Below are 16,604 nucleotides of genomic sequence, written 5' to 3'. Positions count from 1 at the left end.
ATAAGATTGGATGTGGTGCCTTCAAAAGAAGGGCTGGGATAGATTGGTGATCTAGCCCTGCAGTCCTCCAATCATCACATTGTGTCACTGATGACACTCGTCATATTTTAGTGCAGCGCTAATGTACAAGGCATAACGCGACGCAGTGTGATGAATGTCTGTTGGTGAGCACAGATTCCAATCTCAGCTCTATCCAATGTTTGCGTTCGTAGTGTCCGACTGAGATTAGAGAAGTGATCTACTTACTGGCTAGACCGTGTTGCTCGGCCCCCACTCTCTCCCCGCAGCCTCCACTTTACAGTGAGGCGCGGAAACCGCAACGCAGTAATGTCGTGTCACCTGCCGCAGGTCACAAAAGATTGGTCTAGATTATGCAAAGTTGGCGCCGCGGACCCACATATTGTTCTGGCAGAACAATATGTGGGTCCTGAGTAAAGGTTTATAGTGTGCGACCGCAACTTCTGGTACCTTTCTCATCATCAGTCAGTTATGGATCTTTCTTCAGCCTTAGACACACTACGGACTGCCACAGATGAAGCTCTCCAATCTCGGTTTTCAGAAACAATCCTGACGCTCTCAATCCTTGGCCAGAGACTACAAGTCAGATTTCTTTCAACCACACCGGCTACGGTTGATACCAACACCCCCCCGCCCAGCGATTCCGGAAGGGACAGTCCTTTATCCACAACCGAATCGATCACCGATCACCTGAGCACCTACGAAAATACTGTGGATAGTTCGTCGCCATCACCCAATGAATGTGCGAAAACATTACCAAGGTACAGAAGCGACGTGCCAAATGTCACGGTGCAACCTACTGCCAACCTCCTCCCAAAGAGAAGACATCGTCGCCAAAGCCAGAAAATCAAGAAAAGTACAGTTGAGAAACTTGCTTGTGCTATGCAGGATCACATACTTTGGCTTCAGAAAACCATCCTCATGGGCAACGAGATCATTTCGCACAAGAGAGACCCCACAGAGGATCCCAGGATGGAGGATTACAGACGGGTGGAGGGAGATAATACGCCAAGCAATCAAAATAAGCTTCTACGGCTCTTATCGATAAGATCTCTCGCAAAAGATTTCGCACAAGAGACGCGTGGCCAGGATAGATTGGAGACTCTCACTGGATTCGTCCTTTCCATCCAAAGCGGGAAAATTGATCCCAAGGATTGCAATTCGTCTCAATTCAAGGGCCGGTGTCGCCAGGTATCGGAATTTGTTAACCGTCATCCTAAACTCTCCTTAGCATCCGATGCAAACAGGGCCATCAATAAGGGGATCAAACATCTACTCTTTGAAAGAGTCCTCAAGAAAAGGCTCGACGATCTCAAACTGCCAAATATGTGTGAAGCAGTGTCAGCAATCCTCGGGCTATCAATGGATGATTTCAAAAGCTTGACATTTGCGCAAATGCCACAACTTGTGGATGCTCTTGTGTCAGATAATTTCAGCATTTACCTGCGAACGGAAGATGAGCCACACGGTGAAAAATGGCATATATTAGATGTTATACGAAGCATTGATAAGTGGTTTGCAAGTCTTCAAACTCGTTATAACAGTTAGTATAACATCCCAGATCACTCTCAAGGCTTGAACTCAAGAGTCCCGCAGATGTTCGAATGAGGGAGTCAATACCCGAATTTGAATGGCCAGGTGCGAAGCGTTTTTGTTACGACAACCAAACCGCAGGCCCACAATATTCGCCATACTCTTCTACATATCACCAAGGTGCGAGCAACTTGCGTACGCTGCAATTCAGTATCGGAAACACGACACTCCCAGAACCAGAAAATCAGAACCAAGTACCCGAGCTGTCACAAAATCCTTTTGATTTCGCAATTCCACCGTTACCTACTAGCGAATGTCCTCGATCGGACGTAAATCCTTCACTCGAAAATATTTCGCCCGACGAACTCGATCACTCATTCGATTACACCTTTCAAGGAACGCCATACGGAAATCAACAGATTCTTGCTGATATCGAAACCCAGCCAGTAGACTACACGATCCCATGCGACCCTCTGTTTAGTGAATTGGCATCGTGCTTATCCGCGCAACTGTTTGACTCTACGCTTCCTCCTATTTTTCCAACGTGATTTTACTATATGATGAATTTGGGCTAAATTTTAATACCTAAATTATGTCCTGTCTAGGGTGATTACATCGAACGCTCTTGGTTCTCGGACCCCACGATCATAGCGGCGTATTGTTCAAAGGGGTAACATGACGTACATACAAATCATAATATGACAGAGCAGGAAAATCTTTACAGCACAAAATATCAATTTCCAAGCATGTATACCCATGCTCCCAATTTACCGTTAACGCCGGGTTGGTTCTGGACTGATAGCTGGCACTCTCCGTAGACGTGATAATGCCATCCCATTTGCACTGCGCAGTCCCCAAGCATGACTTTTCCAGAAATATAAAAAGGTATTATAGCCATGTACGGTTGTCCAACCCGGGTTTCCCCCGGAAAATACACTTGGATTGCGGGCTTTATTCCTCGGTGTTCCAATCGACGCTCTCTTCGTAATTCGCTGCCCTGGGAAAATGGTTAGTATATCGACAAAAACTGAGGAGGAGAGATATTTCTCACAGAATAGAGCTTTTCAATACGCGCAATCATTTCTCTACCATGGCCTTGTACCAAGAGCGTCGCCGACGTTCGATTTGGGGCTATCGATAAAGATTCAGCTGCGATCCGGTCATCTTCGCAGGCTTGGTTGTAAAGATCCTTTTCGGAGACTGGGATCTGCACCGAATCTATCAAATCGGCTCTTGAGCCTCCGGGCTCCATGGTTGCTAATTCGAGAGAAGACAAATTGTCTAGCGCAAGATATGCGTGTTAGTTAGGGAGGAAGCTTCTTTTGGTATAGCTACTGACCTCAAGCCACATATGCCATGGGCGGAAAAGCAGCGTGTGAAAGCATGTCTTATTATTGAAGTTCTGCGGGGCTACGTGGAGGGGTTCTGTGATGCCTAACATTCCGGGTCGATGAGTCATGTGACGGTTATGATAAGATTGTGTTCACGTGAGTATGCCCAACTCGTCACCAAATGATTGGATTTTCTTTGTATCCCCAAATACCACCAGACACATTGAGTTTAGGGGAGTGGTGAGTGTTATAGTTAATTGCATATAGAGTTACGCACAATTTATTTCTCTAGAGTTATTTGCTTGTGATTCACTCAAGGTAAGAAGTTATAAGTATCGCATGGTATGCCCCAACAGAACCTAGGAATTATGAACCATCTCAAAACCCATTTTCAGCTTATAATGAGCAATTTATTTTCTTGCATTGCACCGAGAGCTTCAGCCTCTACACCTCAGGTCACGAACAGCTGGATAGGTTAGTGTGACGGTTTATCCAGTCGGGACCAAACAAACAGACTTATACTTTGGACAGAGAATATGGACGCGAACGAGTTTGACGACCGACAATTTCTACGCACACACAAGATAACCAGCGAAGAAATCTCCAATATCGGTTTGACATACACAATTCAACAGGAGGAAACCAGGTATTTAGGGGAAGGCAGATTGACAAAGAGATCACACGAACTTAAGCTCTCTCTATCAGAGCTTGTGTGCGATGAAGATGGTCTCCAGCTCCTTCGAGATTGGAAACCGGAGCGGCGTCTCAAAAATGGATATTTCAGATACACACACCAAATAGTCAGCCAGATCGATTCACCTGAGGGCAAGGTCTACAAGGTTGAAAGGAAAATAGACCATTTCGATTCTAGATGGACCCTGGTTGAACAGGCCATAGAGGGTTTTTTGGTCCCTGTTCAAACTATGTTGCGCAGTGAGGCTGGAGGCGTCCTTCTCAAACAATGGGAGGCGCTATCCCCGAGCAATGTGTGAAGCAGTCCTAGGAGGGGTAGGGCATACGCTGTACCTAGTGGATAGATAACGGAATTGCGAATTGCTTTTGTCAGGAACTGCTTGCATGTATCAGGTCGACAGAAGTAGGTGTGTCTCTCTATACCACACTAGCTGCATTCCAATGTCAATTTCAAGCATATCATGCAAGGCTGGACCGATGCGATTGAGGTTCTTGTCATTTTATTTCATGTATTTCTCTCGAATATACCAAGTCGCTCATTGCCTGGACAATCATATATCAGTATGCTCAATATGCTGCAGTATGATCTATTCTCTCTGAGAAGATACAGCTCATACTCCGAAATCCTTGGAAAGGCCTTTGAAGATACAAAAGCATCTAGAAAGAATATAGATCGTAGCCAAGTATATTTATTACCCCTGGCCCTAGACTGGCTGGACGCAATATTATGGAGCCCTTGGCACTCGTAAGTATATAAAGAGTCTATAATTTCCTGACTTCCCGGAGCAATATCAAATCCTCAACCTTTTCTTTTCAGCATCGAAAGATTTTGCCCATAAAGGAACAATATGCCAAACCATGCTTCATCGGAAAGCATCAACGCTCTTAGCCTAAAGAACCTACGCGAAATCAAGCATGAACGACATATGAGCCTTAACCGATACTGCAAGGCTCAGCCCTCCGAAGATTCATGGTGGTATCCTGCAACACCGACAGATCGAGAAAATAATAAGCTCAGAATCATGAAGCAATGTGAAAAGATGTGACCAACCCTATTCAATGAAATTGGAGCCGACGGATTATATGCAATGTAGGTATTTCTCCTTTGTTGGAACTTCAGCAGTCTCTAAGAAAGCACAGGTCTTAATTTTCTATCTACTTTTGGTATGACTAGAGGTTGTTGGGAAAAATGGCAATGTACGATAGAAAGCATATACTCTGCACAAAAGTGAAATTAGAAGTTGTGTTTTGCTATGTGCCTAATTCTCTATAGCGAACAAGTGGAAAAGGGTTATTGTTACTACGAGAAGGCTAGACCGTTATCGATATTCACCCGAGGCGTCCGGATTTCCGTATAAATAGTCACCCATCATCGTCGGGATTTGCGCATATAAGCTCGAGACATTTTCTTCTACTCTAAGAGTCTTCCTATGGATCGAGCCCCCGCCAGATTATTGGTATATCAAGAAATACTACGATTTTGTCCTGAAGGTTATAAAAGGACATATTTCTACTGTCCAAGGTGTCCGTCGATCGCATCTTGCCATTGAACCAAAAATATATCCATGGTGAGTACCCGCACCTCTCGCTAGTGACGGTGATATGCTTACATCAGAAGTCTGCCCCGATTCCCGTTCAATTCCTGCATGGACCGGCAAAAGTTGCTTTGAAGGAAATGCTCTTTTTGAGAATTGAATCTCCGTCCCTCTTACAATGGACACCCACGGACACCCTCAGCCAAGATGCTAGGATGCTACTAGACTTTTGCAAGGCTTCGAGAAGCAGAAGAATCCAGGGACCACATCCCGATTGGAACTCTCTCGAAAATGATCTACGCGTCTACGTAAAGGATATTGTACACGAACTCAGTTATGGTACTGTTTTGATGCTAGCGCTGATGACTTGGCATTTTAATGCCTCATCTTTGAAAGCATCACAGGGCTTGGTTATTTTCTTGAGACGGCCTTATGACAATGAAGTGAAGAGAATACTGCAGGAACGGTACCAAAGCATAATGCGTGAAATGGCGCCTTTAGATTTAGACTTTTTGCTTGTATTGGATTGAGCCCCATTTAGTGACCAATGAAAGTGAAAACGATGTTACTTATTATATCTGTTTTGCTCAGCAGTAACTGAGCTTTTCAAAGCGGTTACAAATTTCTTCCAGACGTTCCTCGTACCAGCCCTTTAGAACGTTGTGGATCTCTATCCGAGAACTTTTGCAAGGCTACACTTCTTCGCATATTCCTGCTGGTAACAAAGAGCTCACTTTGAGTCAAGATCTCTTGCCGGTTGTTGCAAAATAATCGGATTACCGTTGCTCAGAAGAGCGGATTTTGTAGTCCCATACTTCCCCAAGAACCATGAAATACCGGGCACAAAAGAAAAATTAGAAGTTATGTTTTGCAATGTTCCTCACTGTTCTATAAAAACAAGTGGAAAAGGTTGTTGCTACGAGAAGGCTAGACCATTACCGATATTCACCCAAGGTGCTGGGGTTTCCGTATAAATAGACAGCCATCATCATCAGAATTTCCGCATATAAGCTCGAGACATTTTTCTACTACTAGAGCAAGGTAAAAGGGACCCCGAACTCTATACTAAGACTTACGCTAACTTAAGCTCTTCTATTACAGGTTCACGCGAGCAATTGCTGCCTCGTTAATCACTGCACCAATATCTAGCAGGTGTGCAATACCATCATTTCATAATAGCAGGCACCAAGCTAATATATAGTGCGAATAAAACAGTCGCCTGTCATGTGTCACGATATCACCTACAAATATACATGTCCCCACGAGGAAAAGACCAAATTACCATGTCCTGAATTAATCTTCAAGGGCGTATGTGAAGAGGGACTCAAAGCCAGAACCAACAAGTTCACTTTCAATTGCTCAAAATGCCGACCGCCCAGCCAAAACCCCTTTGGAATGAACAAACAGAGTAGTGATGACGGATGAGCCAGCTGAAGTACAAGAAAATACATGATATCGATCAAACAAGCATTGCGTGTATTTATTTAAAGACTGGGGATTTTGCCTTCGAGTATCGACTTGTGAGATTCCAAACTTGTTGCTTAGGAGTTCTAACAAAGGACTGTCGGTTCATATGATAGTGCCAGGCCTTGAAGCCTTCCAGTCAGAATATACTATTTGCTGGTTAGTACTGAGCCACTTTGTAGGATAGAAGCCGGGTACCTGACTTGAAAAGCCCTTTGAAGTCGAGAAACCATTTTGAGTGCCGAGCCATAGCCCAAAGTATGAGGAGCACCCATAGAGAATTTGCAACAATGAAGAATTTAGCTGCTATTTCCATTTCCGATGAGTCTAGGAGGAGAAGATGAAGGGAACTGATAATTTCTTCGAATGGCAGTAGATAAATGCGATTTTTAACCCTAGCTGGTTCTTGGCTGCATCAGAATTTGGCTTGATACTGGCCGAAAGTAGCTGGCCAGAAGCTCTGGCAAAGTATGCGCAAGACTTTGATGTACCTACTCATATTTGCCAGATGCTGGGCTCTATACCTGGCAATATTATTATTATTATTTAATAAGTACTTCCTTTCCATCTTCATTAGAAAAGAAGTTATTCCCGAACCTGCTTCCTCTGATTTTTTCCATGCATCTCTTAAGACTGATCTAGTCCCAAGCTGCCTAACGAGTAACGCTTCTTCAACCCGGGGAAACTGCTGTTCTGGCTCCAACCAAGATCTCCAAGACGCACAATCTATCGATTTAATCGAGACACCACGGGCCAAGACACCCAAACGGACGAGAGCCCATCCAAAAGTTCAGACAGTACGTTTGAGCTCTACATCATACCATCAGTTATCCAAGTCCTGGAAGAAGCAGCGTCGCGTGTCTGTCAAAGCCAATAAAATCCGAAATGTCTACCCAGACTCGGTCAAGTACTCCAGGCCCATACCCAACGACCAAACCGAAGGGAATCAGTCCACCCATTGAGATCGCTAGTCCCTCCGTAAGTACGCCTTCCGGCTCGTTTATTCTCGTTCCTGTCCGGATTTATCCCTAACAGCTCTCCCATGGTAGGCTAAGCTGCTAGACATAGGTCTTCTTAAGGATGTAAGAAAATTCACCGAATATGGCGGGATTATGGATGAACATAACTCAGTCGATATGAGTTCTGTCTGCAAACCAGACATTATTTTTAGTGTGGCTTACAACGACGGATCTTCTGGCATTGTACGCTGTGGTCCATGGATCCACGGGCGCACAAAAAGCATGCAGGAACTTTTTTCGCTTTATATCAAGGTTTGCCATGCTAAAGAAATGGTGAATTGGGCTTACTTGGGGAAAAAGTTTGGACTTAAGAAAGAGAATATGCTACGCCTTTCATGGCCGAAAGCAGGGGAAGTCCCGTTTTCTAATTAGACCTTCTATTACTGTTACTGGAGCAAAGAGCCTGTTGGTCTTTTCTCATCCCAATTATCTTATTCTACAGCTTCCTTACCTGCCTATCCTTATGCCTTATAGCTACTGAGTAACACCCTTATGAAAACAAAGCCCCTAGGTAGACGACAAAAATACTTTGACAAAGACAGTGCAAGCATAGAGTTTCGCGGGGTGACCTGTCAAAGGCATATGAATACGATAACGCGGATGCCAGTATGTTAAGTGATATTTTAGCAGGAACCATAAAGTAATAGAGTGTGAGTAAAGAGGTAAAAATAATCAAGTGCTATCAGGCAATCAACAAATAGTAGAGCAGGCAGTGCATCCGGACAGGGAAAAGGCCCATCCGCAGAGCAATAGCCTGACATCTCAAATTGCCAAATCCGATGTGTTACAGTTATATTTTGGAGATAAATTTATTTTGATAGTCTTAGAGCTCAATCATGATTGATTTTCGTGGATCTTTTACCACTTGTAGAAAGAGCGTCGTGAAATTCCTTAAACCGAAATAGACCTGCATGTCACAACCGGGTTCTTTTATGCCAAGATATTCGTTCAAGCTCGGTCACTTCATATGCAGCCGTGCAATTTGACTGTTTTGTTACGACTTTCGGCGCTCTAACGCTAGACTATATAAAGTGATCGTTCTTTCCTGGACAACTCGCACCGGCCGTCTGTATCCTGATATTCCAATCCAGTATTGTTTTGACATTGGACTCCTTAAAGCCAATAAATTATCAACGAATTTCCCTGCTACCTATACAAACCCCGCTTTGTCGATATATTGTCGCTATGGGCTCCAATGAACTAAATATCCCAACGCGTGCGACGAAGAGGTCTGCTTCGGCCTCCGAGGAGCCCTTAGGCAGTGAGGTTGCTCTTGTACGCTTGCTTTCTGTGACTACCAAACTTGGTTTATTCTCGCTAACATTGTGATACAGCCGGCCATGCCTCATTATCACTCATCGTTTTGTCTTCCTTACACTCACTACGCAATAATTTATCTCGACCACGAAGGCAAGCTCAAGACTTGCGAATCTCAGTCTATTCAGGAACAGAATGCCAGTGTGTTTACTTCGGAAGTCTGCCAGAATTTTCTCGATATTCTAGGCGAACGCATCGGCTATCACCAGCCCGCTCATCGTAATCAAAGCCGAATCCTGCTTACGGAGCCCCTGCTAATATTATGTTACAGAGGAAATAGCTTTATCTTTTCGTCGGTTGAAGCGACGCAAGAGGAAACCATCTGCCGAGTCTGCTTTCGAAAAGCCTTTGGATAAACAGGACAGCGAAAACCTTTCTACTGGTTCGACTGGACTAGTCCCTCTCAGAATTGGAGAACAACGGAAGGTTATGGATTATTATGAAGGCGCCTTCAATTACTTCCAGCAAATCAACTGCCGCGTCGTCGCCAAGGCATTTATCAGGTTCATCGAGCCGGGCAAACAAGTCAAACACCCTTACAATGGAGGCAAGCCACCCCCAGGGTCCGCCCCAGGCACTAAGGGCGACCCCGAAAAGACCAAACCCGAATGGTGGCCCCATACTGTAATACATAGGGAACCTGACCACTTGAGGAAAGAAGGTAATCTTCTCTATGAAGTGATATAGCATATCTCCTGCTGAAATCTTATCCAACTAGACCGCATCAAATTGCTACTTCACATTATCCGCGAGCTCGGTAGCCATGGAATTACTGCTGACAAGTTGAAGGAAGTTGCTGAAGTTACCAAGCGGGGCTTGAAGCACCCAAGCGACGTCGAGATCATCTATGAGATCCTTCGGGTTCGAAAGACGGAGGAACGATTTGAGCGACGTGAAGTTGGCAAGTGCCGAGTACTCCTAGAGAGTGCTTTTCGGTAGCTAACACTTATCAGATGCTAACACGGTCGAATACGTCATGTACTATAGTCCTAGCCCCACGGATGATGATGAGGTGAAGGGGGAGGAGGAGGAGGACGAGAAGGAGAAGGAGAAGGAGAAGGAGAAGGAGAAGGAGAAGGAGAAGGAGAAGGAGAAGGAGAAGGAGAAGGAGAAGGAGAAGGAGGAGGAGGAGGAGGAGGAGGAGGAGGAGGAGGATTATTTTGCTGAAACAGCCTCAGCGGCTGTTGGAGAGCCTCTACCAAGCAAGCAGGAACTGGCTACCCTGACCACAACAATTGAGCCTCTCCATTCGACACCAGCCTACTCTCTCCCAGGTAGCGTCTCTATGCCCAACTCTCTGAACTTCGAAATTGGCGGTCGACAAAATAATCCTTACTACACCGTGTCGTCCCAATACACCAACACTTTCTCCCATCCCACGCTCAGCACTCCCATGACTTCAAATATGACCAGTTCCCAGGACACTCCGGTCTTCGAATACTCCATTCAAAACCCTGTCCTAGCATCCATCTCTGTTCATGATCAAACTGGGGATCCAGGCTACTACGGGCGCAGGATCAATACAGACAGTGACCAGGACACTTCGGTCTTCGAATACTCCATTCAGAACCCTGTCCTAGCGTCCACCTCTGTTCATGATCAAGCAGGGGATCCAGACTACTACGGGCGCAGAGATCAATACAGAGAGTGACCAGGACGTCTCCAACCGAGCGGACTACGGTTCACCAGAAACCAGTCAAAGAGTTCCACCTCACCCGATGCGATACCACATATATATGACCCCTACGCATTTGCACCACAATCATTTTCAGATCCCGGGGGCTCGACAAGTCAAAGCTCTTTTTCCCTCCCAACAGGATCAGTGGGTCACCCAAGGGGCTGCCACTCTACCACACCGTTTAAAATTTACTGGCACTGTGTCGTCATAAAAGATGGGAGATTTTCTGTTTTATTGATGTTTTTTCTTATGTTCTTGCTTTCTGGTTTCACTTTTTTCCCACAGTGCAAGTCTTATATATTTCTTAGTCCCCTAATCCTTTTTCTCAATAGGTGAATTGGCTTTACGTGAAAAGTTAATGGACACTTTTACTTGACCTGGGAGGATTTGTTCCAGAGGAGTTTGACCGTATCTTAATTATCCGAGGAATCCTCTTAAAGCATGCAGTTTAGATGTCTGAATGATTATTTGAGACCGAAGTGGAGAACTGATAAACAACTAGGACATATATGCCATTGGAATATGCTACCGAGTGAAGGAGCAAATACCAAAGCGAGTCGATATGAATGGTAGTTCCATGGTTGGTTTACTAGACGTGAACATTATCAGAGAGCGTACTAGGCCATGGCAACATTTGAAAGTGCATACACATACTTTGATCCCACTTCAACTTCGACTGCAACAGTATCCCCCTCCCATATTATGTCGAGAATTACGCATCCTACTTCTGACCCAGTGGGTTAGTATATCAAATTCCTCACGTTGGCAAGGCCATTCAGAATACACACCCGGGTAATAATGTTGATATCAGCGGCAGTTAAGTTCAAGAGTCGGTTCACGTGGGCGAGGTCGACCATAGAACCACAGAGGTATTCCGTAATAGCAACTCGATTCCATCCCTCTTCTTTCAGCCAAAGGTGAGGGTTTTGGGTTCGGAGCTCGTTCAACTTATTGCGAACGGCAGAAACTGTCCGCGTGTATGATGGTGGCATATTTGTGAGGAGTATCCCCCGGATCTCCGCTCGTCGATTAGTTAAGATCTCTGCGATTGCCTCGTGCTTGTAGCCCCACATTGAAAAAACAAGAAGCACCGCTGTCTCCTCGTCCGTCCACGGAATGCCCGTCATTAAGTAGTACTTGATGTGTTATCGTGTAGTGAACAAAAAGCAGGCAGATTGGAGGGCTCTTTATCAATCTCATAGGACGGGCGCTCCGAATTGCGCTGCACTGATGCGCAGGAGCTGCGCAGGAGCTGCGTAGCAAGACTATCCATAGCACGGGGCGGCGACAACCATTCAATTTTTTTGTGACGCATTAGAATGGCGCTTGCTAAGTCCCCAAAGCCAGTCGTTGCCTGGCGCTTACGGATTGTGCTGTGGGTGAGAGTTGGGGATCAAGTTTCCGGGGATGTGAGCTTATCATATTCCAAGACTATTGGTTGAAAACTTGCTTTGAAAGCCCCACATCCAATCAAAGAGATAAATCCCAGACAAAGAAAATACAAACAAGTAGATCACAGTGGAGCCGAAGACAAAGAATCAAAGACAAAAAGCAAACAATAAAGTCAAAAACAGCGCCAGAAATGGAGAAAACATAGATAATCGTCTCATTGGTGTGATTACGGGAAATCGATGATGTTGATGTCAAACTCGCCATCGGTTGCGGAGGCCGGAGGCTCATCCTTCAGGTAGCCGAGTGCCTGAAGTGCATTGTGGACCTCTAAGACCCAGGGGTTCAGACTTTCGACTTGGTATTTGCGGATTTGTTCAAAGGTACTATGAATTCCATGATCAGCAACATGTATAGCGATCATGATATAGAATGCTCACGCTTTTAACGAATCTAATCTAAGTTGTTGTTAGAAAAGTGGAAAAAGACCATGGGGCATGCCTGACTCACTCCACCTTCATGGCTTCTTGCTGCGACCGCTGCGACTCGACTAAGAATTTTGCCCAGTGGGCTGTCTCCAACGCCTCATTTATCTCGGGCGCAGATGTCGGAATAGAATGGGCCGAGGGTGATTCATCCGATGGCTGGACAGGTGGCGTATTTGGAGAAGATGCCTCCTCTTCAATTGGTGGGAGCGGGGGGAAGGAAAGAAGGCTTTCCGGGTGGTCACTGATCATCGGGACGAGGGTTGGGTCGCAAAAGGAACTGAATGCCGCAATATCTGGCATGTCCTCTAGGTTGCCAAGAAAATTTTCAAACGGCTCGCTGTCAGTATTCTGATCCAGGCCTGCCAAGAGGCGCTCAAATTGTTCGTCGCTGAAGCTTCCCATGGTTGATCTAGTGAACAGAAGAAGCGTTGTGAATCGGAGGATTGCAGAGTTTCCACCTTTTAAATCTTGTTGAGCCACGATTCCCAAGCGGCCGTGCCGCGAAGATCGTGGTCTTTACAGCGGCCCCTTCCTGAGTCCAACATGCTGCCAACATGAGCCCTTGGCACATCCCTGTCTGTCACATGCAGGTGTGTATCACATCTCATCACTTTTAAAGACGAAGCGCTTCCATGAGTCCACGAGGTTTCCAGAACCCTTCTGTACACCTTCCTGGAGAGAAAATCGTTCCCCTCAAAGATTACGAGACATCCGCTGATTGCCGAAGGTTTGCATCTTGTGGTCCAATTCCTTCTTATAGATTCTGATTTCTTTTACAGCTATGGACTCCATAAATCCAGCGTGTGAGCTCCAATCTTTACGAAAAGCGCATGTGGAGAACCAAAGAACTATCGATGAATTGAAGAAGCAGATTGAATATCTGAGACAGACACTGGAGGACTATAACGCGACACTATCGCGATGTCTAGTTGCACTTGGGCAGAACAAGAAGTAAATCAGATATCTGCATACTTCCTTTTCCTCGGCCTCCCGGCTTGCTGCCCTTCACACATAGGACAACCTCCACGAGAGTTTAACTTATGATCAAGAGATCCAAAACTCCATTCCAGTCCTTGTTGTTCAGTGAACCATTGTATCTTGTTTGGGAAGGCACTGAGTCGGTGTGGCTCGCCACCAAACCGAAGTGATAGCGTGAAAGTGTCCTTCACGTCCCGGACGACGAATCGCACTGGTCGGAAGTATCGATCGCAATGCTGGCAAATATCCTCAGTCGTCAATTGAAGACCCAAGTTTATTCCATCTTTATAGAATTCCTTAGCGGTAGAATCAAGCTTGTCCAGACATCCAATTACATGCCGCGCTGGAGCTCGACAGCGAATTGAACCAACACATTGTATTAGACCAGAAAAATACTCCGGCTTGGCATCAAGGCGAAAGAAGAAAGACGTGGCAAGTAACGAGATGACCGCATCTCTCTGTGTTCGGTCACCTAATGGATTAGCGCGGACAAGCTTTGACAGCCTATCCATACATTCGGTATCGTCCAGTCTAGGTAATCCACCGGGAATAGACAAGTCAAAGCGAAAGTAATTCTCTCGATGGGTATCATCGACCACCCCCAGAAATTCCTTCCAGTTATTTTGTCCTTCGAAAGATGAAGAGACGGACCGATAGATACGTGGAAGCCACCCGTCCAGAAGTACGTTGCGGAACCGCGGGACTGTCGGAGAGAGGCTTTCAGTTTCAGATCCTGTCCCAAGGGAAATAAAAACATCGGGATTGGGGCAATTCGGCCACAGATGCTTTGCCTCTGAGAGAGCGAGGTTGATTGGATTGTTATGTCTTCTCATGCCGCCGTCTTGGAAGGATCCAACCCCGTCAATTTCAATAGTAGGAAACAAGCTATGGCATGTTAACACAGTGTCATTAAACCAACATTAGAATCTACTTACCATGGAACAGCAGCAGTAGCACGGGCTCTGGAATCAGTTTAGCGGCAATTGCAGCATTGGGAGATTGTTTACTTACACTTGCCAAACACACGGTTCGCTTGCACTGTCAGGCCGAAGCCTCCCATAAGCTATAGATATGTCAGAACAAAATAGGCTCGGATAGTATGACCAGAAATCAAACCTGATTGAGCCCTATGAGGCGCTGCCCCGTTGTAGTTGGTGAATATGAACGGAGCCCCCATCTTGATCTCGCTTGCGGATACAGCGACCTTCCCAGCCGATATACAAGCCTGTGGTGTATCAAACATACGCCTTGTCGCGCCATAATGATCCTGTAAAGCATCTTCAAGAGCTTTGACATCATACAAACCATCTGATAGCCATGATCGAAGCAATCGTTTCTTTCTTGCTGGCGAAAGCACCTTTTTAACCAAATCTTGAAATAGGGCATTGCAAGATGTGATGTCCATGCGAAGCATAAACTTTGAGAGTGCTATGAGCCCACCAGAACTGCAACCCACTACAAGATCAATCATGTCACAAAGGGATAACTCGGAACCCAAGAGTTCCTGCAGGATCTCAAGGTTCCCAAGTGGGATAACACCACGCGGTCCACCTCCATCAATGCTCAAAACCCGAGCGGCGCATGTGGCTGGCTTTATGCGAACCGTTAACGGCTTAGTGGCCCCACAGAGAGTACAGCGTGGAATAAGATACTCATCCTCTGCCAACAAAGAGATATCTCCGAATGTCATGGCACAGATATCACAGATGGAGTGACCGCAAGGAAGCACATGCTCTGGACTTCGTCTGATGCACACGAAACAGGTCTTATTGGATTTCAACCATCCCCAATACCTATTATGAGGTCTCAGATTGTCATCATGGACTTGGGCGGACTGAGTAGATTCGAGCCTCATGCATTTAAAAAGGGTTTCGACCCGTTTCCCAATTCGTTCGCATTGGAATTTCGCGAGCTCCTCTGTAATATATACTTCTCGGTGTGCTAGGTAGCAGATCTCGTGGTAAAGCTTTTCAAATAGTGCCTGAGGGGAGAAAACTGTCGTGTTGTTAGTAAGTGGGCAAAATTACATAAGGAGGCGCCACAGACAATGCATCCCTGGTGGATAGGCATCCATAAGGATAGCTGAAGCAATGTGGGAGGTTATGCCTTCATACGGCAGCGTGGCCTTTCCACTCAATCTGAGAAAGTCTATAAGATGGGAACTGAAAGCTCCATCGAGAGGGTTTTGCTGTCTTGTAGCAGAAATGAAATCAAAATGATCAGCAGGGGAAAGGCAGACATTTTTAGTGGCCAATTTAAATAGGTCGCTTAGATGAGTGGCAGAGAACATTACTCCGTTTTTTATACGGGTAAAGCGTGTGTTGTGTAGCTGCTTTGAAATATCAGCGCCAAGTGAAAGAAATCGAGCTTCGGAAGATAGCTCGTCTGACGGTAGACGGCAGAGGCGGACATCCGAGAATACTTGAAGTAAATCTGGATGAGCAGAGTTGAGTTCAAAAAAGAAGTCCGTCTCGTCAAGTATATCGTGAGTAACGCTGTGGGCTGTGTTGCTGACAACAATGATGACCCTTGGTCGTATGGCGCATGGAAGGGAAGATGCAGATCCAACGCGCACCCACTTTGATAACATATCATGCACGGCATTGAGCCCCCCAACATCATCTGCAAAAATACAAATCACGTCTACAAACATGAACAGTAACCGGCTCATAATAACGTCATGCGTCGAGCAATCCGGGGGCAACTGGCCCATCGACAAGACATGGTCTTCATGGCAGCTCCTTGTCCCCTCTATAATTGGCTGTAGGGCTTGCCATGTTGGGTCACAGTCAGCGAAAAGCCGGGGATGCAAAGCATGCAGTGTGCGATTATCAGTCCTGATATTCACGGCATGTCTCCGTCGTGGCCCTTTGTAGTTACTCTCACAAAGGGAACGAAGTGCTTTCTCTTTAAGGTGACGACCTAAAAAGAAAGTGATCTGGGGTGTTTGCTCTGAGGGGCTTGGCAAGCTCTTCGTAATCTGTGGAAGTCTCCAGCCATGGTTTATTAAAGGCCCTGCCTCACTTTGCCAAAACTCGAGCCATGCAGAATGATCGCATCTCGCCATGATTGAAAAAGATATGAGATTGTGTAGAATACCAGGAACTTTTTGTAGCGAGCAGAAGCTGTACCTTTATTTGTTTTCCTACCACGACTTTCTC

The 16,604-nt window shown here is 45.8% G+C and overlaps 6 protein-coding genes across 6 annotated transcripts; 2 read left to right on the top strand and 4 right to left on the bottom strand.

Moving 5' to 3' along the window:
* Positions 1-2,502: 2,502 nt before the first annotated feature.
* Positions 2,503-2,803, bottom strand: PENARI_c004G09219 (uncharacterized protein; the record flags this gene model as incomplete). Its single annotated transcript, XM_022629333.1, has 2 exons — positions 2,503-2,548; positions 2,670-2,803. The coding sequence occupies 2 exons, from the start codon at positions 2,801-2,803 to the stop codon at positions 2,503-2,505; spliced, it is 180 nt and encodes a 59-aa protein (XP_022491105.1).
* Positions 2,804-7,459: 4,656 nt separating this feature from the next.
* On the top strand, positions 7,460-7,642 carry PENARI_c004G10630 (uncharacterized protein; the record flags this gene model as incomplete). Its single annotated transcript, XM_022629410.1, has 2 exons — positions 7,460-7,552; positions 7,637-7,642. The coding sequence occupies 2 exons, from the start codon at positions 7,460-7,462 to the stop codon at positions 7,640-7,642; spliced, it is 99 nt and encodes a 32-aa protein (XP_022490672.1).
* Positions 7,643-8,778: 1,136 nt separating this feature from the next.
* Positions 8,779-10,561, top strand: PENARI_c004G03740 (DUF2841 domain-containing protein; the record flags this gene model as incomplete). Its single annotated transcript, XM_022629047.1, has 5 exons — positions 8,779-8,868; positions 8,928-9,129; positions 9,182-9,571; positions 9,629-9,835; positions 9,864-10,561. The coding sequence occupies 5 exons, from the start codon at positions 8,779-8,781 to the stop codon at positions 10,559-10,561; spliced, it is 1,587 nt and encodes a 528-aa protein (XP_022490659.1).
* A 748-nt stretch (positions 10,562-11,309) lies between these two features.
* On the bottom strand, positions 11,310-11,661 carry PENARI_c004G02890 (uncharacterized protein; the record flags this gene model as incomplete). Its single annotated transcript, XM_022629003.1, has 2 exons — positions 11,310-11,315; positions 11,377-11,661. The coding sequence occupies 2 exons, from the start codon at positions 11,659-11,661 to the stop codon at positions 11,310-11,312; spliced, it is 291 nt and encodes a 96-aa protein (XP_022490907.1).
* A 545-nt stretch (positions 11,662-12,206) lies between these two features.
* Positions 12,207-12,867, bottom strand: PENARI_c004G10604 (uncharacterized protein; the record flags this gene model as incomplete). Its single annotated transcript, XM_022629407.1, has 3 exons — positions 12,207-12,363; positions 12,418-12,435; positions 12,488-12,867. 3 exons carry the CDS (start codon positions 12,865-12,867, stop codon positions 12,207-12,209), a joined length of 555 nt encoding a protein of 184 aa, XP_022490718.1.
* A 1,507-nt stretch (positions 12,868-14,374) lies between these two features.
* PENARI_c004G05027 (uncharacterized protein) lies at positions 14,375-14,703 on the bottom strand (the record flags this gene model as incomplete). The annotated part of the gene is made up of 3 exons (XM_022629118.1): positions 14,375-14,403; positions 14,455-14,506; positions 14,689-14,703. 3 exons carry the CDS (start codon positions 14,701-14,703, stop codon positions 14,375-14,377), a joined length of 96 nt encoding a protein of 31 aa, XP_022490809.1.
* Between the last annotated feature and the right edge of the window lie 1,901 nt (positions 14,704-16,604).

Source organism: Penicillium arizonense, assembly GCF_001773325.1.
Source record: "Penicillium arizonense strain CBS 141311 chromosome Unknown PENARI_contig004, whole genome shotgun sequence".
Taxonomy (NCBI): domain Eukaryota; kingdom Fungi; phylum Ascomycota; class Eurotiomycetes; order Eurotiales; family Aspergillaceae; genus Penicillium; species Penicillium arizonense.
Note: the sequence above shows the minus strand (reverse complement) of the source record. Positions and strands in the feature narration are given on the sequence as shown.